The sequence below is a fragment of the Mirounga leonina genome, unplaced genomic scaffold, assembly GCF_011800145.1.
Source record: "Mirounga leonina isolate KUSES-001 unplaced genomic scaffold, KU_Mleo_1.0 Mir_94, whole genome shotgun sequence".
Taxonomy (NCBI): domain Eukaryota; kingdom Metazoa; phylum Chordata; class Mammalia; order Carnivora; family Phocidae; genus Mirounga; species Mirounga leonina.
This window is the reverse complement of record NW_023270855.1, coordinates 19,894,467-19,919,255: the sequence shown is the minus strand read 5'-3', so window position 1 is coordinate 19,919,255 and position 24,789 is coordinate 19,894,467. Positions and strand designations below refer to the sequence as shown.

Below are 24,789 nucleotides of genomic sequence, written 5' to 3'. Positions count from 1 at the left end.
CTCAGTCATTCAGTGTCTGCCTTCAGCTCAGGTCATGATCCCAGGGTCCTGGGATCGAGCCCCGCATCGGGCTCCCTGCTCCGCAGGAAGCCTGCTTCTCCCTCTCCCGCTCCCCCAGCTTGTGTTCCCTCTCTTGCTGTCTCTCTCTCTCTGGCAAATGAATAAATAAAATCTCCAAAGTAATCTGAAGAGTTCCTGCTGGTTTCCCCGCTCCTGTCCCGCTTCCCAATACATTGTATCTCTTTGAAAAAATTACTGTTATCATAACAATTATTAGGGACCTAAGAATTTCATCTCATTTCCTGCAACTTAAAACCAAGGGAAAAGGATTTTTTTTTAAGCGCAAGGAGGTGTGCTAATCCCCACACGGACATGAGGGCACACACCCTTCCACTTTAATGAAACATGATCTCCTCTCTAGTTAATAAGGAATGCCACAGAGAAAAGAGGCGCTCATAGAAATGGGATCCTCACACAAACCTCCATGCTCATTACACGTTTATAAAATTCTCACCCTGAAGGGAACAAGAAAAACCTAAACCCACACAAATAGACTATTTCAATTTAATTTTATTATGAAAACAACAGGAAGTGGCAGCAGGGTACTTGATAAGCTCAATTAGCAGGAGGATGAAATGAAGTGATGACATGCCATGATGACCTCAGGGGTTAAAGATGCAATTTTCCATCTGGCGAAACCGAGATTTCCACCACAAACACTGCCGCCACCTGCTGTATGGTAGTAGGCCTTATGAGAGCAGACCATCCGTTTCTCCTTACAACACACAGAGCCTCGAGTTTTGTCTTAGTTCACTCTGCATGTAATTGCTTCCCCATGAACAGAGGCCAAAAATAAATTCTATATAGTGGCTCACTCAGAACAGGCACTAAAGGTAAACTAAGGCACTCACTGACCAATCACAGTGGTGGGACAACTATCATGATTGTTTTTCTTCTAAGTCAAGAACGATACTACGGGGGGCGCCTGGGTGGCTCAGTCGTTAAGTGTCTGCCTTCGGCTCAGGTCATGATCCCAGGGTCCTGGGATCGAGCCCCACATCAGGCTCCCTACTCCGCGGGAGGCCTGCTTCTCCCTCTCCCACTCCCCTTGCTTGTGTTCCCTCTCTCGCTGTCTCTCTCTCAAATAAATAAATAAAATCTTAAAAAAAAAAAAAAAAAAGAATGATACTGGGCCATCATTTTCCAGAGCACCTAAGAAGCCCTCCCATCAAGAGCTCTATTTGTGTGCTCTCAATTAATCGTCTTCTGCTACTGAAATGGATAATCTGTTGAACCTCTTCACAAAATGAAAGTTCACTGCCTTTTTAAACTTCATAGGGTTACCCGAGGGAGGCAATGGTAAACACTTTGGGCAAATCTTATATATACCACGTTGGTGAGTGTTCGGTCCCTTAGATGCATGTGTTAGTTACCAAGAATCATGTTATGAAGCTTTGAAGGTTGTCTTTTTTATACTCTGAAGAACAGATTCTGTAAGAAGTGGTTAGCCAATGGGATGATAGCTGATTAGGTCTGTGCCCCGTGATGTTTACACAGGTGTCCAACATGGCACACACACACACTCACTCACTTACACCCCCCAATGTAAGTAATCTGCAGACACAAGTTTGGATACTCAAGGATGGAACTTTGAGATTTTATATTGGACAATCAATAACATAGCAATGAATACTCACAACTGTCTGTCTGCACGCCTATTTGCTAGACTAGAACCATGCTTCCCCGCAAAATGAACTTTTCACCATCTGCACCTCCTCCCGAAGCAAATTTGCCAAGCTCCCCATGTTGATCTTCTTTAAAGCGTTTGATAGCTAGATGCGGTTTCTTTTTCATTACAACTTACCTCCCAGGCTATTTCATTTGCTTCCTCCTAGGTCAGGAGGCATTCCAGAAATGGGAGCATGTAAAATTCATAAGTAACTCAAAACTTACTTGGCTTTCTGAATCCACACACAGTAGTCTGAGATGTAGAGATCATTCAGAATATAAGCGGGGTCATTTTCCTGAAAAATTTTGTGAACATCCAGTAGACACTTTAAAACTGCACTTTTACCTAAAGAAAATTTTTTAAAAAATCAAATCATTCTTAAGAAAAACACATCTGTTTATCTTAAACTGAGAAATTCAGATACTGCGAGGTAATATATTTATAGCAGTTCAGAACCTTAACCATGTTTTTAGAATATTTTTAACATTCCTTTATTGCATGAAATCTTATCAGTACTATAAAGCCCAAAGCTCTTTATTTCATTAAGAATTATGAGTAAACCTTATGCTCTATTTCTATATCTGATTAATTGTGGTTACTATAAAAACACTATGAAACACAACCAAGTACATTAAGCAAAAAAGAGGAAAGTTTTCCTCACTAAATGAATATTTAAATGCCCCACAGAATTATAAAATATTCTTCTAATTCAAGCTTTCAAAACACCATGAAAAAATTATATTCTGTTTTTTAAACTTTTTTATTCTTTATGCCAACATTTTTTGTTAAGGAATTATCTGGTACTAACTTAAGTTCTTGCACCTTAAAGAACTGAAGAAAACACAGAATGAAAACTAAAATATCACAGCACTCATTCAAGAATAAGCTGACAAAATCACTTGGAAAAAAGCCATCAAGTACTAAAGTCTTGTTCAATCTAATTACTTCCGCCTGGTTGTTAAATGAACCTAATTTTAATCCCAACGAAAGCCTACAAAAGGAACCTTTGACAACTCAACAACAATTCCCTAGGTGTCCCGAACTTTATGACATTCCCTGAAATGTATTGACTATAAGGCAAATTACTAAATCTATAGTAGCACCACTTCCTTTGATCAGTAAAACACAGCATTTTCAGGTTAACAGTTTCATTCTTATCTTCACAGTCCCAAAACATAAAAATACTGTATATCAATTCCTGAAGATATTGGATGTGCTTTTATCGACATTTCCCTCTTGACTTTTAGACAGATAAAAGAATCATGAGCTAGCTAAATACATCTCAAGGTGCCAAAACTGTTGCCACTAAAATTTTAACACAATTAACACTAGAAAATACATTTCAAAAGAGCAGGGACTTCTGTGTTAGTGATTTTTTTTTTTTTTTAAGATTTTATTTATCTGAGAGAGAGAGCACAGAGGAAGAATGAGAGGGAGAAGCAGACTCCCCGCCGAGCAGACAGCCTGACACTGGACTTGATCCCAGGAGCCTGGGATCATGACCTGAGCCAAAGGCAGACGCTTAACTGACTGAGCCATGCAGGTGCCCCATGTTTTATTTAGTGATTAATCCCCACTACCTAGAACAGAACCTTGTAGCATCAGATTTTCAATTTCAATATTTTAAGAATGAACGAATGACACAGTGATCGCGTGCCTTACACCCTCGCAATTCCTCTCATCCCAGGGCCTCATACTGCAGCCCTGAGGATTCTTCCTGGAAACGCCCCTCGCAGTTGCCCTTTCCCCACCACTCCTGGTGCAACTATCCTCACCTGTACTCTCATCGTCTCACACCTGGATTATAAGATCTTCCTCCTCCCTCGCATTGCAGACTCTCTCCTAGTCCTCTGACACACTTCTCCATGTACTTCTTTCCTCATCCCCGCCCCTGCACATGCTTTCAAGGTCCTCTGCTCAAATGGCTCCCACACCCGGACTGCCTTTTTTCTCCACTCCACTTAATGGCATCTTAGCCTGCCTTCACGGCCTAGCCTAAGACTTCACCCTTCAGGAAGCCTGAGCTCACCTCCTAGTCTTCGGAGCTCTTTACTGAACGCTGCAAAGGAACATGGAAAGGAAACAGTTGATCGTCCCCAGAACCTTCCCTGCTCATTTCACAGAAGCAGAACCTGAGGTTCAAGATCGTAAGATACTCACAGGATCCAAATTCTGAACCGACTGGCTTGTGGCTAGCCACTGTACTACATTACCCACACATTCTTGGCCCATTCTGTCGCCAACACATTTTATTATTCTGGAGTTAGAAATTAAGTTCAAAGCAGGGGCCAAGCCTTTTTCAAAAGTTTTAACTATGTGGCTTCCTCACATGCAGATGGGAAGAATGCCAATAAAAACCCTATTGCTCAATTGGTTAAGAGAAACAAATACTTAGAAGGCCTAAAACTACATTTGGTTAAGTCAAGACCAGAACTGTGACTATCAGAGTGGCCCGGGTTAACTATATCAAATGACTAGTGTGGACCCCCCACGGCAAGCCTATTTTCATTACAAAGTATGTAATGTTGAAGGCAGAGTTTGATGACAGGAGGCAGGAAATACAATCAAAACTCACAGAAGTGATGAAACCAAGTTAGCCATGTTATCTCAAGAGAAAAAAATCAACAGAGAACTAACTAATGTGTAAGAATTTCTTGAACAGTTTTAATCGCCACAGAGAAGAAAATGTCAGGGCAAGCATATGCCCATTTTTTACTTTCTCTCTCTCCCTCTCTCTTTTTTGGAGGGGAAGGGTCCAGGGAGAAGGAGTTTACTTTTATAACTACCAACTTAAAGTTTTAAAAGTTAACCATAGGTCTTTACAAAACAAACAAACAACAACAAAAAAACAAGCAAAAGGAAAAAAACACAAACAAAAAACTATTTACTTGAAACTTACACAAGCCCCTCTATAGTGTGACACCCCAGAATCCTGCCCCTCGAGATCCCATACCTTACTAATATAAGCCGGTTAATAGAAAATGCAGGATTTGGAGCAAGACCTCACAGCAAATAAGTGAGTGAAGAGAAAGGGGCAATATGCTGGCTTGAAGGATGGTGGGAAAAGGAGACTTTAAATGGGGTGGGTTCAGGGAACGACAGGAAAAGATCATTTGGTTGGAGCAGGTGGTTCAAGCAGGGAAATGGGGAGGAGTAAGCAGGTGAGTTGGGAGGGAGTCAGAGTGTGTCACGGGCTCAGGAGACAGGTGTAAGAAGGATGAGGTATGAAGGCCTAAAAGCAGCTGTGGACAGCAGGGATAAGAGGCCCAACTCCAGGGATATTTATTAAGAAGGGTATGGAAGTAAGGTCACATGTTTAATGGAAATCCAAGGCAATCATTACCCTAATGAAATTATATAGCTTCATTTAGCAGACATGCCTCAAGTAAGGTTGTCTCCTTGCTAAGGACCACAGGCAAATTCACATCTTCACTACCACCAAAGAATAATAATAATATAAGAAATGTCAAAAATAATGTTTTTTAATTTAAAGAAAAGTTACATTGTATTTGTACATTTTGACTATTTTTTTTTAAAAAGACAAATACACATAGGAAAAAAACCTTAAGTGTATTTACACCCAAAGGGTATCAACGTGTCTCTCTGCATGCACTGAAAAAGTATCTAAGTGCCTGACATGTGTCCAGCACTGTTTAACACGAAGGACTACAGTGGCTTACTCTTCTTTGTACTTGCCCCTCTTTTCAAGCTTTCCCCACAATAAACATTTATTTGTTTAACAAAAAGTGAGACACACTCAGCTACACGACCAACCTCTGAAATATCGGCAAAGAATGCTAAAAAATTTTAATTCATATTTAAATTTTCTGTAAATTGTAATTTTGAACTGAGAAGCAATATTTAGATCAGGTAATTTTAGAAAATCACATGCAAGGCAGTTTTGAAAGGGAGAGTTGTGCACTCTTGGAAAGCTGTGTTTTCACCGTATGTCTCATTCAAACTATTTTCACAGTATGCTATGTGACAAAAAAGGTAAAAGATAACTCAGCCACTGGCAGTTGACAATCTAGAACAATGTAAGTACATTTAAATCATCCTTTCCCCAGCAATGTGGACTGTACCCCAAGGTCATACTTGGGTCTCTTTTGTTCCCACTACACCACCATAGACGATTATAGCCGCACAGTGAAGAGACTTGTGCAGCACGCAGGTTTTTTTTACTCCCCTTTGTACTGACTGCTCTCTCTCAGGTTGTTAACCACTTCTCTAACAGCTATCAGGAAAGAAAAAAAAAAAACTGGCCTTGCTCCAAGCTGTCACGCGGCCAGTGGCCAGAAGCCTTCAGGGACTCAAAGCACCTGGCTCCTGGGGGGCTTTATCCAGTTGTGGGCTCAGCACATAGCAGATAGGTATAAACTGCTCAGGCGTAAATCTGAGGACATTCTTCCTGCTCAAAGGCACTGGAGGAAAGTAACCGTTTTCAGCCAGTTCGCCGCCTGGTCCAAAGCAGGAAAAGACAAGGAGCCTTGCACAGTAACTGTTTTCACTACAGCAATGCACCAACAGACCTCTCCAAGATGTTAAGTCTCCAGAGTTAGGGATTCTCCAGATTGACACGGTCTTTACTTAAGCCAACCGTAACCATGGAAGAAAGGCTTCTGGGACCCAGATCTCTTGTTCACTCATGAAGGCAGTTTAAAATTAGTATCCTGGTATTATAAATGACAAGTGCCATGAATGTTTTACCTCAGGGAAAATGACTGTACAGTAACAACACAGAGAAACATAATGACAACATAAAGAAAAATATGCATGCCAGTAACAAGCAGGTGGGCAGTAAACAGTACTTAACACATTCTCTGGCTACCCCCTTCACCAGCTTTTCTTTAAAGAGAAGGCAAACTGGGGCACCCGAGTGGCTCACTTGGTTAACCATCTGACTTTTGATCTCAGCTCAGGTCTTGATCTCAGGGTTGTGAGTTCAAGCCCCACGTTTGGTGCCACGCTGGGCGTGGAGCCCACTTAAAAAAAGAGAGAGAGAGAAGGTAAACTAAGAGCAGTGTTTTCCTGCTCTGTACAGATGTGGCATTTCAGGCTAATAGATCTCAAAACAGAGACAAGATTGAGCTATTTTAAATCAGAATCCACTGGCTATTTGAAATTTTCCTGTAGCAGATCAGGTTTGGCAATAATGTCTGACAGACCAGCTCATGGTTGGAAGCACTTAAGAAATGGCTCCCATCACTAAGAGATGATCAGAATAGTGGATTTTGGGGGGGGGGGGGCTTTTAGCCAGCGAAAAATAATATAAATTGCTAACTCTACATAATAAAAGCTGAATTTCTTTTCAACTCCTGATACATTATAGCTGCTATGTGGCTGTGGTTTTCTGGGTATCTAGTTCTACCCTTTAAAGTTTTGAGCTATGTAAGACAAGGAGCCAAAAAGAGTAAAGGGAAAAAAAGTGGTTATTTAGAATACCCGAAGGAAAGCACTACTTGGTCTTTATTCATAAAAATCAACTAAAATAAAACCAACACTGCTATCGTTTTAAGATGATAAGATATCATTAGATTCCTGGGATTTTGATGAGACCATATTATCAGAAGGGATAACTTAGGAATTACTTCTAACATTAATTTTCATAGATTATTAACCATAAAAACACATGATAGGGTAATTGTGTCAAATTAACCAAAATTAAGAGAATCGAAGTGTGGTAATTTGCTTCAATGCCAGGCCCTGTTAGGAAGTAGCTTAAAGTCAAGTTCCTAACAATTAACACAAACATACATTAAATTCAGTTTTATGAATGCTTCTCAAACCATTTCACTGTTTTATCCAAAAATTCCTCATATGGTTATTTAGGCTCTTACATTTCAGAGTTGTAATAAGAAACACACAGGAAGCAATAAGAGTTACTATGTTGAGCACAAATTTATGATCCCGTATCGATTTTTAAAACATTTTTAGTTACTAGAAATACATATATTATTATTATAGCCACAAACAAAAGTAACACAAAGCAAACATATACTTTGTAGATGTTCCCTTTGCCTGGAATGCATAACTCCCAAGTCCAAACCTAATTCACCATCAAGTCTCAAATCAGGCAGTACTGCTCCTAGAAATGGGGTCCCAACTCTCCCTCCAGCTGATCTGGGCTCTTTCATAATGCCTGGCACACCCGTCTAATATGGGAGTTAGGAGCTACCCACTTGCTCTGCACCGAGTACTTTACACACATTAAATCATTTAACCCCACCAATTAGGTACTTCCTTGCTCATTTCATAAATGAGAAAGGAGACTCAAGGATATGGAGTTGGCTAAGATTACAGTTATGAAGCAACAGTCAGGGCTTGAAAGTAAGTCCATCTGCCTCCCAGCCACTACGCAATAAATACTGTGTCAATATTTATCACCTGGACAGGAAAAGAACACGGCGGCTCTTCACCTTTCTTCCCTCATCTAGAATAATGTCTAACAAACTGTAGGATCCTGTTCAATAAGGCTGGTTGTTAATATAGTCTGGAGTACATAAAGCCTAAGTTCAGAAACCCTTGGTCAAACTGCTCAGTTAGCGTCTAGTTATAATACCTGTGTGATCTATAGATTAACTTTGTGCCATGACAAATGTGGAATATCCAATTTGTTCGTGCCTTCCCTTATTATGTCTATTCCCTGACACGAAAGAATGTAACTATGCCAACTTTCTTACATCATTACACCATCAAAAGTTCAAATAATGGATTTAACCCAAGGCTGCCTTTTGCCTTTTCTGCTCTAACAATTCCTGCAAGGTTTGCTGGTTTAGAAGGACAGCCTTGACATTAACTCCATTTGCCTTAAAGTCACCTGTCAAAGCGGTAGTTGTTTCAGTCTAGAAGCATCCAAATTCAAGACAGAACATTAAAAAAAAAAAAAAAAACCCACCTATATAGTAAGCACAAAGGTAGAAGGTTAAGAAGCTGAAGATTCAAGGAAAAAGGCTCTGGAAACAATTGCAATCTAAACCTAGATTAAAAAAAAGAAAAAAACAAGGGGCACCTGGGTGACTCAGTCGGTTAAGCACCCAACTCTTGATCTCAGGTCAGGTCTTAATCTGAAGGTTGTAAATTCAAGCCCCGAATCGGGCTCTATGCTGGGTATGGAGCCTACTTTAAAAAATAATAAATAAATAAATAAACAAACAAACAAACAAACAAATAGTGTTTATAATTTTGTAATTCTGCAGGTAAAATTTTACTTTAACTGTTCCTCCTTATGAATACAGAATGTATCTCAATACCTGGTAGCTCAACTTCAAATCAATTCATCTTGATGTTGTTTTAATTAAAACTATGAGACTGTTTTTCAATAGATATTACTTAATATTCACAGTTCTGACACTTTCTTTGGATTTAGTTTAGGTTCAAACTGGGAAAACTAAAATTGTACATGAAGTCAGAAAGAAGAAATATATAGGAAGAAAGACAACTGGATCCCTCAAATGGCTCATAAAAGGAAAAAACCAACCCAGTCCTACCAGCCTTATGAGCCCCTTCTGGCGCTTTGATATACTGATGAGTATGTCAAGGGAGAAAGAACTAGCCCTTTTAAAACCCTCCCTGTATTACAGTGCGTGTATGTTCACTGCTAAATGATGTGCACATTGATAAAACAGAGTTACACTTCTTTACATTTTAATCAATGTACAGTAAATATAATTTAGTAAAAATGACTAGGCATCCGTATCTACACGGAAGTTTATTGCGCATTAAAAGGTTACATGAGAATTCTGATTATGAAATTAAGATTTTAGAATTCTGGTCCCAAATTAGAAAAGGCTAAAGAAAGATCATTAAAAAGCCACATATACATAATTTTTGTGCAGTTCTAGCTAATGTCTCTGCAATGTAAAAATGGTAACAATTATAACTGTTCTGTGTGGAACAGTTACGCAGCCCACGGTCGGTCACGGGGGTCGATCATGGGGGTTGTGGGTCCCCTTGCTCCTGGTGTTTGATCCTTAATCTGAATCTGTTTCCACATGTCAACAGAGGGCGGACTTCTTAAGAACTGCTATGGGAAGGAAATGAGACAATGACCATGCATACACATTACAGATGACAAGGGAAGAAGGACAACAGGTCAGATGGGATTGAGGGCCCCACCTGCTTCTCCCTCGCTACCTGAGAAGCATCTGCCCCCATATTCCTTCCTCCTCCACGCCACCGCAGGCACTCCAGTTCAGACCCTATTACCTGCGCCTAAACTACCTGGCTTCAGGTAAGAATTGTGGTCTCCTCTCGTCTGTACACTAATCTCACCCCCTTCGATGACTGGATCCTCGGTGTTACTGCTGGATGAATCCGACTTTGTGAGCCTGTCACAGACCAACACCACACTCTGCAGTGGTACCTCAGTGAGTAAGACCCAGTCTCTTCAGCAAGGCACTGCAGACTACCCACAATCCTGGCCCAACACACCATTCACACCTCTTCCCCACAATTCCCCTTCACAACCCAAGCCTCCAGACAAACTAGAGTACTGGCCATTTCTTGGACCTAACTCTTATTTTCCTCTACCTGCTTTTCCTTACCTTCTACTTTCTCAGGGAATACCTTCCTTCATTTCTTTTGTAAATTCCACACATTCTTTAAGTAATAACTACCACTAAGCCTCCCTCATTAGACCTATACTGTTTGCTTCTTCCTTATCAAGCCCTCACTTCTACTCAAAAGCCCCCTACTGGGGTCACAGGTCCTGGAATCCTGTGACTCATCCCCTCCATCCTGACCAGGTTCTGGCTGACAAAGCAACACAAAGTAAGTGGAAAGAATAGTAAGGGTTCTACCTTTTGTTTTTTGCTTTTTAAGGTTTCTGGGCATAGTTACTTAGGTATTGCAAGCTATGTCCTACCTCCTTCTGCAATCTACTCCTGAGGCACACAAGGCTGAGATCAACCTGAAACTGGAACTGAAAGAGCGGGGGTTTGGTGCAAGCCCTCAATGCAGCTGGAAACTGGCAGGGGCAAGAGGGTGTGAGAAAAACAGGTCGGCACTAGGAATGCTTGGAGTCGGAATGAAAAACCTAGGGCCCACACAGGTGGACCTGGGCATTCAGCCATGCAATGGCTCTGAGCATATTATTTAGAACTCTACTTCATCATTAATACTTTCACTTTTGAAAATTTTTATCTTAAAGATCATTGCTTTCTAATTCTTTTTAAGTCCCCCAAACTGGGAATGTTACAGATCCACATGGCAACAACAGGCTACAAATGGGGCATGTATGTTGCCAGCTCACACAGGCCTCATTACTCCTGACTGACTTAAACCCTGCCATGTCACTCACTCACCCGTCTGGACAAGCAGGCATCTCAATTCACTTCCCCTAATGTTGTGAGGGACCTACTCTTATGGGAACTAGCTAGATCAGCTACATCTCACCCTATGGGCAGGAGACAAAAAGCTGAAATGATCCCCTTCAACACTAACTAGTATTTGGGACGGAAGGCAGCCAAAGACCTCTGCTCACTCGTGAAAGTCTCCCTTTCAACCTTCTAGATACATATATCTGGAGCAAGGGTAGGATCATTTTTTTCTGTAAAGACCCAGAGAGTAAATATTTAGGCTCTGCAGGCCACATAATGTTTCAACCGCTCAACTCTGCCATCATATCCCAAAAGTAGCCATAAACAATATGTAAGTGAACTAGCATGAATGTATTCCAATAAAGCTTTATTTATGGGCATTAAAATTTGAATTTCATATAATTTACATTATGTCATCAAACACTATTTTGATTTTTCTGTTCAACATTTAAAGATATAAAAAGCATTTTTGGCTCATAGGTCATACAAGATGCATTTGGATTTGGCCTTTGAGTCCAGTTATTTTCCTAAGGGACTTTCTCCTTTGTATCTGGTAAATACTCATATTTTGTATCTTTCCTTTGTCTTACCATTACTGTTACATAATAAACTCCTTAAAAGCTAAGGCCAACTCATATATATATTCCTATAACTCTTTGCTGATTCTGTTATGATGCCTTGCACAGAGAAGGAATTTGATTTATATATGTTGTATAAATGTCTCCATTTTTCAGTATTAATTCCTATTTAAAGGAACTCGAAATTGCAAGAATATAATTCTTCCATGTTTTCCAGTAACATATGAAGTACTATTTAATGAACTTCACCTAGGCCTGTTGCTATTACTCTGCAACAGGAAAGTGATTCATTAGGGTCAAATAAAATTTTTCCTCTTTGTTCTTCCAAATTTGTCTTAAATATATACAATTTTCTGCCTTTATCCTCTTAAAAAAAAGTAAACTTAAAGTTACTTCCTTAAAAATTCAGATCAATAAAAATCTCAAAACTGACTTTAGATTTATTAAACGAGGCACGAACTATAGAAAAAATTTTTAAGCCATAATATCAAACCACATAACTAACCTGGTTTTCCACATTGCTCAGCTCCAAAACTGCAGAAATGAACAAAACTTAAATAGTATTGGAAATATAATGCAGATTTCAATTATTTATTGATTTCAATACAGTATTCAATAGTATTGAATAGTATTCAAATAGTATTGGATATATAATGCAGATTTCAATAATTATTTAAGAGATCAGCTGATTTTGAGCTATACCCACCAGTAAGCATTACTATGTAACTCAAATTTCCAAAGCACCCTAACACAATATTTCAAGTGATTTTTTTGGTAGCAGAATAACCATAAGCTCTTAATCATCTGTGGCAATTAAAAGGCAATTTATTATTTGTAAACCATACAGGAAATGCTGCCCCCTGCAGAGTATTTTAAAAGAACAAAGAATGTTTTATATAAATGTAACCCAGAAATTATCATGAGAGCAACTTTTTAAAATTCTAGTGATCCACAGGATTATTAGATGAAAAAGGAATTCTATGGAGATGACTGGAATTTTATTTTCCTCACCTTAATGTTTATGCTCATATACAATATCCTTCTATACAGCAGTGTATGTATAAACCTACAAAGGCTCCAATGACGAATAATATAGATAAATAGGAAGAATGTGCCAATTTAAGAGACTGTAAGACACAGATTTTGGCTCTGAGGAAGAGAAGGGAGTAGAAGGAATTTGCTTCGCCACATGGCAGGACAATCCAGGGAGAGAGGCCAAGGACCGGCTCAGTCGTGACCACACAGCAGAGCCCTGTCCTCCTCTTACTCATTTCAGCTGCAGCGCACATGCTCTGGGGCTCGGAAGCCCTCCTTTCCTAGATTAGTCAGTATGTAAGTGATTAGCAGAAACAGGCACAAATGGCACTTCAATATTTTATTTGAATTCCATGCTATTTAAATTTCCTGAAAGCACTAGGATTGCTCCATTCTTAGAAACATTTTAATTGCAATGGGGAATTGACGAGGAAATAAAAGCTCAAGAACAATTCAGGAGAGGAAGAGAACAGAGAGTAAGAATTTCCTCCTGGATAGGGAGCAGGGAATTAAGCGATAATAATAAAGAAGGAGAGAAACCAATTCTGGTGAACCAGTTAACTCACACAGGAAAGGGAACTAGATACAGAGGCTGTAGGGCAAGTCTCAGGATCAGTCTATCAACTCTAAATTGTCACTGATGAAACCACACTAGTCTAGGAACTTCTTCACACTGTTCACTCATAGTATTTAGAATACTTCCCCCCATCCTTCTGTGCCTAAATACCACTCATCCTTCAAGTCCCAATTCAAATCTCATGCCTTAAATGAAGCTTTCTTTGATTCCTACTGAAACAGCACCTCTCCTTTTTTGAACTATTTTGTCCACATTTCATGTACTGTACTTACCACCGTCTACTGTGTTTTGTTTTTGACGGACATCTTAGCTCCCCTAGGAGCACATACACTCCCCAAATACAGTACACAAGTCTAATGGATCTTTCCGCAGCTCTCTGTATTTACAGGATACTCTGCACATAATAAATCGCGTTTTAGTGGGTACTGACAAAATACCGTTGAATGGATAAATACATGAACTCATCAACCAATTAACAAGTACTTTAGAATGACAGGAAACTAGAATAGGAACTGAGAATCAAAAGTCAAATAAGGTAGAGGCTCCCCTCTGTAGAAGGTTACATGTTTTAAATGACAACTTAAAGGCTAGTCCATTACCCTGACTTTGTATTTTCATCCAATATATTTCTCCTCTGAACTTATTACAAATGCAGTTTTTAAAAAACCTAACAGTTGTATAATTCCACGCCCTGCACGAGAATTTAAGCTCCCTGAGTGTGTGAGTCGCACTTCCCCTGCTCACAAGTATACCTCCAGACCCAGATCAGCACCTTGACACAGTAACTGTTCAACATTAGTGAATAACTTGCAAAATAATTTTACATAATGTATTTAAGGAGTAAAAATTAGAAGGTCTAACAGTTCTTTAAAATGTCCGTAACAGGGAACTCATAAAAATTAAATACAGATGGGGCACCTGGGTGGCTCAGTCGGTTGAGCATCTGACTCTTGATTTCAGCTCAGGTTAGGATCTCAGAATGTGAGACTGAACCTTGGATTGGACTCTGCGCTGGGCATGGAGCCTGCTTGCGATTCTCTCCCCCACCACCCCCCCTCAACCCTCTCTGGTGCAGGAGATCACACTCTCTCTCTCTCAAAAATAAATAAATAAATAAACAAACAAACAAACAAACAGATAAATATCAACACTGGAAAATCCTAGTGATTTCATCTTTTGGTTTTCAAATTGGGGGTAATTTCTACAAGTCAATACAAAGAACTTGCTAAACTGACTTTGGGCTAAACAGAATTTAAATGCTAAAAACCAATTCATCTCCAAGGTTGCAAGAGAACTCAGAATTCGCATAATACACCTGCCATACCCCTATTTCTTGGACATTCTTCTTAAAGAAAAAGAGCAGCCCCAAGCCTTGTGCTATGGCTCTTCTTGTCTTCCACATTGATTGTGCTATTATATCTATCTATAGAAGAGCCAAGGCAGTCCTTTCTGAAAAATTGATTATTAAGCCCAATAATGACTAATATGTTAGGACTATTAATTATATGAAGCAAAACCAGCTTTTAGTTGGTAACAAGAACTAATCTCGTGAAGGCTATTCCTTGGGTTACAGCCTGCCATGTAACTACTAGTCATCAGACCTCAAATGTTTATACAAAGGTAGGTTTCTGGGGCGCCTGGGTGGCTCAGTTGGTTAAGCGACTGCCTTCGGCTCAGGTCGTGATCCTGGAGTCCCGGGATCGAGTCCCGCATCGGGCTCCCTGCTCGGCGGGGAGCCTGCTTCGCCCTCTGACCCTCCCCCCTCTCATGTGCTCTCTCATTCTCTCTCTCTCAAATAAATAAATAAAATCTTTAAAAAAAAACAAAGGTAGGTTTCTGTTGGACTTAAAAACAAAACAGAACCCAGAGCGCCTGGCTGGCTCAGTCAGTAGAGCATGCGACTCTTGATCTCAGGGGTTTGAAATCGAACCCCATGTTGGGTGGAGAGATTGCTTAAAAATAAAATCTTTGAAAAACAAAACAAAACAAAAAATACACAACCAAAAAAACTAATTTCAAACATATGTTTTCATTAGCCAAAAAAATTTATACAACTGTCTGAACAAGAATTATAATGTTTTCCACAAAATGGTGAATAAACTTAAATTTAAAACATTGAATTATAGTGGTTAAGAGCCCACACTTAAAAAACCAAAAAACTTTTTATGAAGGAAAATCATGCACTAAAAGAGATCACACGATGGTGAAGTGCCACATACGCATCACCCAACTTCAAGCAGGTACCAACGTGGGTCAACCTCGTTTCATCTGCACCTGGCCCACTTTCCCCCAAACCTCTGTGGATTATTCCAAAATAAACCCCAGGCTTCACATAATTTCATTTATAACCATTTGAACACTTCAAAAGGCACAGACTTTGAGTCAGATAGACCTGGTGTCAAATCCAGGCTCTACCAACTAATGGCTTTGTGAGCCTGGGCAAGTGACTGAACTTCTCTGAGCCTGTCTTCTACCTGCAAAATGGGGATAGTAATCCTGACTTCGCAGGAGTACAGTACGGATGAAATGAAATAAGCTATCTGAAGAATGGAGCCTAGCGCTGGCCCGCAGGAAACAGTGGATATGGTAGCTGCGGTTATTATGACTGTACTAGCAAAGTAAGACAGGACTCTTTCTGCCTCATTTCCAAGGAGCCCCACAAAGGACAAAGCAAAGAGCAAGTATATGCATATTTTAAAAAGAGATGCTAACCTCTCTATGCTAAACTTACAGAGACTAACAAAAAAACTGATGATTTATGACCCTCTCAGCCCAACACTGACCTCTAGGAGTTTAAGGAAAAGAGGTCCAGAAGAGCTCTTTGGATAAAACTGTAGTGCTATGGGGTTTCAAGCACCCTCCACGGGGAAGGGGGGGACGGGACGGGACTATTTTCCTGTCACCCTAAACCAAGAGAAAGGGAGTTTTAAGAGGGGCCCCTAGAGAGTGTAAGTGACCACCCCTAGAAATTGTAGGGGACAGAGACTGGTGTCTGACCCACACCTGATAAAAGCCCCGCATGGAGAAGCAGGAAGGGGCAGCCTGGGGTGGCTGTGTGGAAGGCCTGCCCCGGACGCAAGCAGTACTTCCTGCAATGGCAAAGAGGAGCCCCCTCTCGCCAGGGCTGGCTTCCCAACCTAAGGCAGGCCTGAGATGGGGAAGGGAAGATTTACTTTTTTAATCAAGTTCAAAGGGGACATTTTAAGTACTTAAAAGAGACTCTTGTAACTTAAAGTGATATAAAAATTTATAGAATATCTATATATAAGATAGGTGTGTACGTGATATGATATTTATAGAATATATATTTCATCCAGAAACAATAAAAGAACAGACAGAATGAGTTCAAAGAACTGAGAGAAAAAAACTAAGTTTCCCATGATGTTCCGCACCTTCAATATAATAGTTACATTATATGTTCAAAAGCTGAGCAACAGCAGAGTGAGGAATGCCATCATAAAGATTAATGAAATGCAGATATTAGTACAAATAATAAACTGTACGAAGTGTATATCAAATATTAAACTATGTCACTTCTAAACAGAATAAAATTTCAAGGCATATAAGAAAAGCTGTTCTTTTCATCTCTTTTTTCATTTATAACCACAGCTAAGCGATGCTTCCGTCAAGGATTCTACCCACTTCTTCCCAAAAGAATGGAACAGGGGGGAAGAAGTGAAAGGTGCTCAAGACATAGGACAGAAACAAAAAGTGGAGAGATGATCATGTGGCCCAAGGTTACCGATCCAGGGACAGAAACTCCATGCACAAGGTACTGTGTTAAGCACTAGAATAGTACTTAAAGGGGCAAAGCAGGTTTTCTGCCCTTAAAGGAATTTGGATTAGACACGTAGCAACAGCAAGAAATGAACGTACACAGTCTTTAGGGGGTGGGAGAAGAAACACAACACTGAGACTAGCTCAAGGCCCAGTAAAGAATTCTTGTGAAGGCTACTGTGAAGTCAGGAAAAGCTAATTCATGGTTCTTTTAAAAATTCAAATCTTAAAATAAAATAAAAACTTACATCTTAGTCAACCCACTATAATGAGATATTCTATAGATTCTGAAGCCTTGCTACGCTGGTTTTGAAAGCTCATTCCAGTTAAGATCAATATTTCTTAAGGGGGAGAGTTATTCGTTACTTTCAAAAAATGGAAACACTAAACTGACCTTTCTAATAAAAAGTGTGATCGCTGTGATTGCATCTTGAATTATAAGCAAGCACAAATTCATTCTTGGAAAATAGTAAATGCCCCAGAAGAGCTACCCCGCGTCAGTTAGAGTATCCAAACAAATGAGATTCTTCAATGGCAATAATGACATCCTTGTGCCATCCACATGTACAAACATAGGTTACAACCCTCTTCCCCACAGCTTATGGCGTGTATTCTAGACAACCCAGCTCTGTTTCAGCACTAACTAACCATGACCTAAATTAGCCACAGAAGATGCTGTGTACAGTTAACAGAGGCTTCAGATTCATTTTCAGCAGACACACATCCAGTGTGTTACCTAAGGTTTGCTGGGGCTCTCAAGACACAACTGATAAGACTATTTCTTGTCAGATTGATAATGATGAAAAGTTAAGTCTCAATGTCAGTTCTCACCTACAAAAACCGTTTGAGTAATTGATTACCATGTAAGTCAACACAATCAAATTTATTTCTGGTTATGCAATCACAGAACTGATTACTTTTCAAATAAAAATACAGAGAACCAGATTACTTCCCAGAGTAGAAAGTAGCAACTGTGTGTGTGTGTGCATGCACACATACACAAACACACAAACACACACACACACAGAGACACGGGGGTTTTGCCAGTTTTCCATCTGGAAACCATGATGTAACAGGATAATCGCAAACTCATTCTCACTGCTTAAATCTGTGAATAATGCGCAGATCATCTAACGTGACTTAAGTAAGAAATTATGACGGCATGTAACTCAAGTTCAACAACCAGTCATTTATAGTAGGTTGATTTTTCACGGTAATCTTTTGGGATTCAAGAAATATCTTAGAAGGCAAGGAAGAAATAACATGAGAAAAAAACAAAGCAGTTTCTTTCCCACCAAAAAGTTAAGAAAGATCGATTTTTCAAAGGTAGTAGCTCTACAATCTTATGAACAACAATCCTTCAAAATAAAATACAGCTACCCTAATCCAAGTGGATTGATAAAAAGGTATCTTTCATTTAACTATAATTCATTTTTAGAATTAGAATTATTATCTACCTTAAAAGAATCTACTTCAAACATGATTTTTCCCCCCAGGAGAAGAAGGCAACGGGTTGGGCGCCTGGGTGGCTCCGTTGGTTAAGCGACTGCCTTCGGCTCAGGTCATGATCCTGGAGTCCCGGGATCGTGTCCCACATCGGGCTCCCTGCTCAGCAGGGGGTCTGCTTCTCCCTCTGCCCTCTTCCCTCTCGTGCTCTCTGTCTCTCATTCTCTCTCTCTCAAATAACTAAATAAAATCTTAAAAAAAAAAAAAAAGAAGGCAACGGGTTACACAGAAGTCAAAGAAAAACATAAGTGTACACCTCTAGGAGGGACAAAACATTAGAGATGGGATTCTTCCTTTTAAGCCAATGATGTTACCTGGGTGGTAAAGGGAAGAGCTTCCTTACTTCCCCTTCTTATCCTAAAGTCTGGAAACTAAGCCCCAGAAGTACCTTTATCTAAGGACAAAGGAATGACGAGACTCCCAGGAAAGAATATAAGAAATGACCATAAAGGATGGAAAGCTACTTCTAAATAAATGTGCCAGAACTACGATGCTATTACCTTCAAAGTCATTACCTTGGAAATTATATACTTAATCCAATGACGCTGTGATAGTCACTCTGGAATTTGGTTCAGAGCTCAGAATGTTCCACATCCTTAAAACTAGTTAATCTTTGTCTTTTCAGGTTAGATTTGGCAATAGTCAAAAGTCCTCAGAGTAGCTGTGCTTTTCTTTGGAAAGTCTTTCCTGACCTCCCAAGTCCAGGTTCTGTGCCCCCTACCCAGGGATCACTTCGTCCCCTGGCAGAGCACCTTTCACTCTACAATGGAATTGCTTACTTGTCAACAGTCCCCCGGGAAAACAGTAAACTGCACAGAAACAGGGAATATATCTTATTATTTATTATTACACCCACAATCCTAGCATAGTGCCCAGAAAACTGCAGGCCTCCAATACTGAATGATGCGATCCACTATCATACAAAATGGTTTGGAATACAGTTGTCTATCTTCTCTACTGATCCTTCCAGCATCTCTCTGGAAAGAGTACCACACCTCACTGTGTGACTATCTACCTACAGAGAAGAACTATTACTTTATATACCTGGGGGGAGAAGTGATTGCATTTGATGATTTTCATTACTCATTTATGCACAGAAAAGCAAAAATCACGACATCCTCACAGACTAGTAACTTTTCCACTCTCAAATCTGCAAGCACAAGAATATCTTACCTAGTTGCAATATCTTTATAGTGTCTCTGTAGGCTTTCATCACCAACTTGAAGTGGCGATAAAGTGGGTAGCACAAAACTCGTCTTCCAAAAGACACCAGGATTTCATGAACATTAGTCCAAGTCTGTGAAGTAGAGTTTAAATAAGTAATCATTTCCATATTACATAAGCAAAAGGACACAACAAAATATGAAACTACTCTCAATTAAAAACTCTAAGCTTGGATCATCATGAAGCCACGCAAGAAATACAAAACCATGAAATGAGATTCTTTTTATATACCTTACAATAAAATACTTAATTGACGTCTTTGTCATTTCTCATACTTTATCAAGATATCACAAATGCTCCTTAAAAATCACATATGCAGCAGGAAACTTTTAAAAAGTCTTTTAAGAATTACAAATATGAATCTAAAACACATGGCACTAACAAAATGCAGATGCACATAAAAGACATTGTTAAATGATATATGTTTCATGTTTTTGTGCTTTAGGACCATTCAAGATAGTGTAGATGAAAGATGTGGAACTTGTCAGTGAAGTGTGTTCACAGTCTCCCTCTTCTTCTTCTTTTTTTAGTCCTTTGGGCGTGAGTAATACATGGTAAATACATGGTATTTACTTCAGTAATTTGCTTTCACTTACCAAAGAGAAAAGTTATTTCTTGAAAAAAAAGTGTTTTATCTTGAAAAGTATCAAACAGAAACCATCAGCAATTCAAAACTTACACTGCTAGACAAAGGCAGTTTTGCGCAAAATTGTTTTTTAATTGGATTTTGGTTAAAACTGTATTAAAAATGTAACCCATATATAAAACTTAAAATATAACAAGTAAAACTAAGGGAGCAGAATAATTTCCATGTGTATTAATCCTTAATGAATGAGAGATCTGATTAAGAATATCGAGTATCTGACAAAGAACAGCTTCTATCTAAAAATAGAATTATAAACTTTCTAAAACCTCTACCAAAAACTAAATACTTTTAAAAGTTTCACATAGCTCTTAACATCTCTGGCGATTCTAAAGTTATCTCAAAAACAATAAAAATTTCAAATTAAAATCATAAATAGGTGAACTTACTCATGTAGATTTTAATAATTTGAACTATGAAATTATTTAGTCACCAACTACTTTGTTTTCAAACTAAGTAACCAACGCAATCATTACAAAAACCAGTTTCTCCATTATATGCTGATCATGGCAATAAGGAGAACCCAAGTGAAGTCTAGAGAACAGTGATTCTCCATCTTTAATATGCATATGAATCCCTGGAGACCTTGCTACAGTTTCTGCTTCAGTGGGTCTGGACTGAGATTCTGTCTTTCTAACAAGCTCCCAGCCCAGGATGCTGGTTCACGGAACATTCTTTGGAGTAGCAAAATTCTCTGACAAAGCTGAATATCTCAATTCCTGTTCACATCTATTGTTTGAACAAAGTGATGCCATGAAAACAACTCTGATTTAAAACTTAACCTTACTGTATTTAGGATTTAAACTGGGAAAAAAACCCAAAAACCTAGTTGACTAAATTAATGATACAATTATCAGCTATTTAAATTGACACTTTTTTTTTTAATGCTAGCTTTTCTTTCTTTCTCTTTTTTTTTTTAAAGATTTTATTTATTTATTTGACAGAGAGACACAGCGAGAGAGGGAACACAAGCAGGGGGAGTGGGAGTGGGAGAAGCAGGCTTCCCGATGAGCAGGGAGCCCGATGTGGGGCTCGATCCCAGGACCCTGGGATCATGACCTGAGCCGAAGACAGACGCTTAACAACTGAGCCACCCAGGCGCCACCCCCCCCCCCTTTTTTAAGGTAATCTCTACATCCACCATGGAGCTTGAAGAGATGACCGCAAGATCAGGAGTCATATGCCCCACCAAATGAGCCAGCCAGATGCCCCTAAAATGACACATTCTTCAAGTTTCTAATTACTGTTGTGATGTTCAACAATTTGTTCAGAGCTAGTATATTTTAAAATAGCATCCTTTGATAAGACTTACACAACTATTTTCTATGAAACAGATATAAAAACAATGATTACTATACTAGAAGGGTTATCAGCTCTGACCATACTAATTGTAGGACCTAAGATAAGTTATTTAAACTATATAATCTGAGTTTCCTCATCTGTAAAATAGCAATAATACTTCTCTCACAGACTTACTGGAAGGAACAGGGGAGGTAATATATATAAAAGGCTTAACACGGTTCTTGATGGTCAGGAAATGGCAGCTAGCAGAATTATCACCTAGGTTTGCTGCCCAACTTTGAGCTCTGAGCCCCAATATATGCCAACTTACAAACAGGCTCTAACTCCACCCTACCTGCTCCCCCAACAGACCATGTGTGGTTCTTCCTCCAAAGTGTGTTCTCCTTCTCCCAAATTCCACAACACCCTACCTAGCTTCATTCGTATACTATGATTAGCAGAAGAGTTACAAATGCAATCAAAATTTTATTAAAAAGATGGAAAAAACACTTGTATAACAAAGTTTCCACTTTTAAAAAGTCAAGTAATTACTTGAATTACCCAAAATGAATGGCAACAGAAACATCACTTTTTAAACAAAATCTAAAAAATTGGAACTGAAAATCATACCTCAAACCAGCACAGTGTGGGACTCAGTTTTCTAATATTCCATGCAGATTCGACCTTTATTTGTTTTGGAGAAAAGAGTATTGTCATTTTAGAGGTAAAGTCATTCCAAAATAAAGCAAATATACCCATTTATTCAACTAGTATCTCAGTAGCATTGACATATAGAACTAAGAAGCATCATGACTGAGGAAAAATAATTGCTTTGCAGAAGCTATCAAAGGCAAGTTTCTGCCTACTTTCCTTGGGATTTCACAAAGTAAAGCTCTTCCACTGATAAGAGTAGCAGAACATAAGAGCAAATAAGCAGGGGCTTTGAAACTAAAAATTAAAGCAAAGCAATGCTTCCTCAATTTCTGTCCCTTCTCAACTAAGTTACTTCCCAAACATTCTGTGAATAATCTGCCAAAGGACTCAAAGATAATGTTGAAGTGCTGACTGGGGCACTTAAAAAGCTGCTCAAGAATTTGGCCTTTCAGAAAATGCTTGTGAGAGAATAAGTACATTCTAGAGGTCTTGAAGTTGCAAGACTTCATGATGTCAAATATGCGAAGAATCAAAAATGGTAAATTTTATCGAGCATAACTAAACACCCTCACTCATCTCCTTAAGCAATAATGTGAAGTACTTTCTTTGTCAAAGAAAATATTTTCTCCAATTATGGTATCCTTAAAAGATGAGTGGAAACAAAAACCATCTCCAGCTATATTATACCCGATACACTCGTTAATATTCATTTTAGAGTCAAATGTAAATCTCAAGAGTCACCTTTGAAATTTTCAGAATCATAAAACAGAAAATTTGGCACATACCAAATAATAATCCTAATACTATGCTAATGCTACGATGTTGAGAAAAGCAGATTAAATAATATACATCACGACCCAATTTAAATACACATACACACAAGTACACAATGAAAGACTGGAAGAGATGTATCTCCTCATAACACTAGCTATTTCTGATTGGCTGAGATTACAGGAAGTTTTAATTATTTTCTTCATATGTGTATTTTTCCTTTTATACTGATATGAATTATCTGTGCAATTTATAAAAAAGGAAAGCATATACTCAGCTGGAAAATAACCCTTGAGCAAGTACAATTATAAACAGCTGCAGGGGCACATTAACTGGAAAGACTTTTTTTGGCTTTGTAGCCTTTTTTAAATATACGATCACTGATATAGGTAAGAAAGAAGCTTAGCTCTTCATTTACAAAATCAAATGTGGGCTAAGAAGAGATACAACAAATTTTATATTATTAAAAAAAGATCATTTAAGAAATAATGTACTTTATAAAAGGCTTTACTTTTACAGGATTTCTTTCAATAGCAAAAAAAGATATGACTCAAGTTTTTAAAAATGTGATTTACATATAATTTTTTCAGAAGCATACCTACTGTATAAATTAAGGGACACCTACGGATAAATGCTCAGAGTCCCTTTCTCTGTAAAAAGCTTGCATCTGCTAATGGACAGCTTGGACAGAGGAAATAAATGGGAATGGTAAAGTTTACCTCTTGTCAATGTCAAGTGGAAACAGCTCTCTTCTTTGGCCAACTCATCTCCTAAAGAAATGAGAGCTCAGGATAACCTTTCTCTACCCTCAGCTTTATTGCCTCGCTCCACTACTTGGTAAACACTGACGCCCAGAGAGAAGAAAAAAAATCAAGCAAGCATTATGCGTTCACGTTGGTACTCCCCACCGACACACATGTGCAGCTCTGCCAGGAGCACCCCCTGAATAACTAATCACAACAGCTCTTACTCTCGACAGGAGGAGTGATGTCTTACAGTTTATTTAGTCTGGTCACTTATGCCAACATGCAGAGACATACAGGCACTTACATTCTTCTCTCCTTCAGTGACACGAGTTTCATAGCAATACGCCAGAAGGATATCAATCAAACTGTAGTACACTTGGCGATGAGCTCTCTTGTCCAGTAGGTAAGATTTATTGACAAATTTTCGTAGCTGGTATTTCTCTTCTTCAGAAAAAGACACTACGGAAAAAAATGCATTTAAAAATTAAACGTTCCATTCAGTTTTGTAAAACCCCCAGTGTGGAGGATTTGTCAAAATTAGAACTTCGATTATAGAAACCGAAATAGGAGTTATTTAATTCTGAATATAGAAAGAACTTTTAAACTAGACTTCACAGTTTTACTAAGGGCTGTGCATCTGCTCAAACCCTAGTAGAGCTAAATAAAGGAGAAATGTCTAAACAATATCTCTTATTTCCAAGATGCCCCTTTTTTGCTACACTGTCCTGTATTCAAGGCATCTAAATGCTGGAGCTACTAACTTTAAAATAAAGATAAGAGAGTTCAAGAACAGAAAACATAATAGCCAAGTAAAGCACTCTGTAGATATTCATTATCCACTTTGAAAGTTCTACACAAAGAAATAAGAATATTCCCATATAATAGTCAATGTAAGGGCAAAGTATACTGATATTCTTTATACACAGAAACAAAGTGTTACATCACACATAT

The 24,789-nt window shown here is 38.8% G+C and overlaps 1 protein-coding gene across 2 annotated transcripts in view; it reads right to left on the bottom strand.

Annotated features, from left to right (window-relative positions):
- Window positions 1-24,789, bottom strand: part of SHQ1 (SHQ1, H/ACA ribonucleoprotein assembly factor) — a 97,076-nt gene that overhangs the window by 39,938 nt on the left and 32,349 nt on the right. For both annotated transcript variants that reach the window (XM_034998213.1, XM_034998212.1), the window contains 4 exons: window positions 24,143-24,297; window positions 22,298-22,351; window positions 19,693-19,816; window positions 1,954-2,074 (listed from right to left, as the gene is read on the bottom strand). In XM_034998213.1, the coding sequence (XP_034854104.1) occupies window positions 1,954-2,074; window positions 19,693-19,816; window positions 22,298-22,351; window positions 24,143-24,297 (454 nt within the window). The remainder of the gene's footprint in view (window positions 1-1,953; window positions 2,075-19,692; window positions 19,817-22,297; window positions 22,352-24,142; window positions 24,298-24,789) is intronic.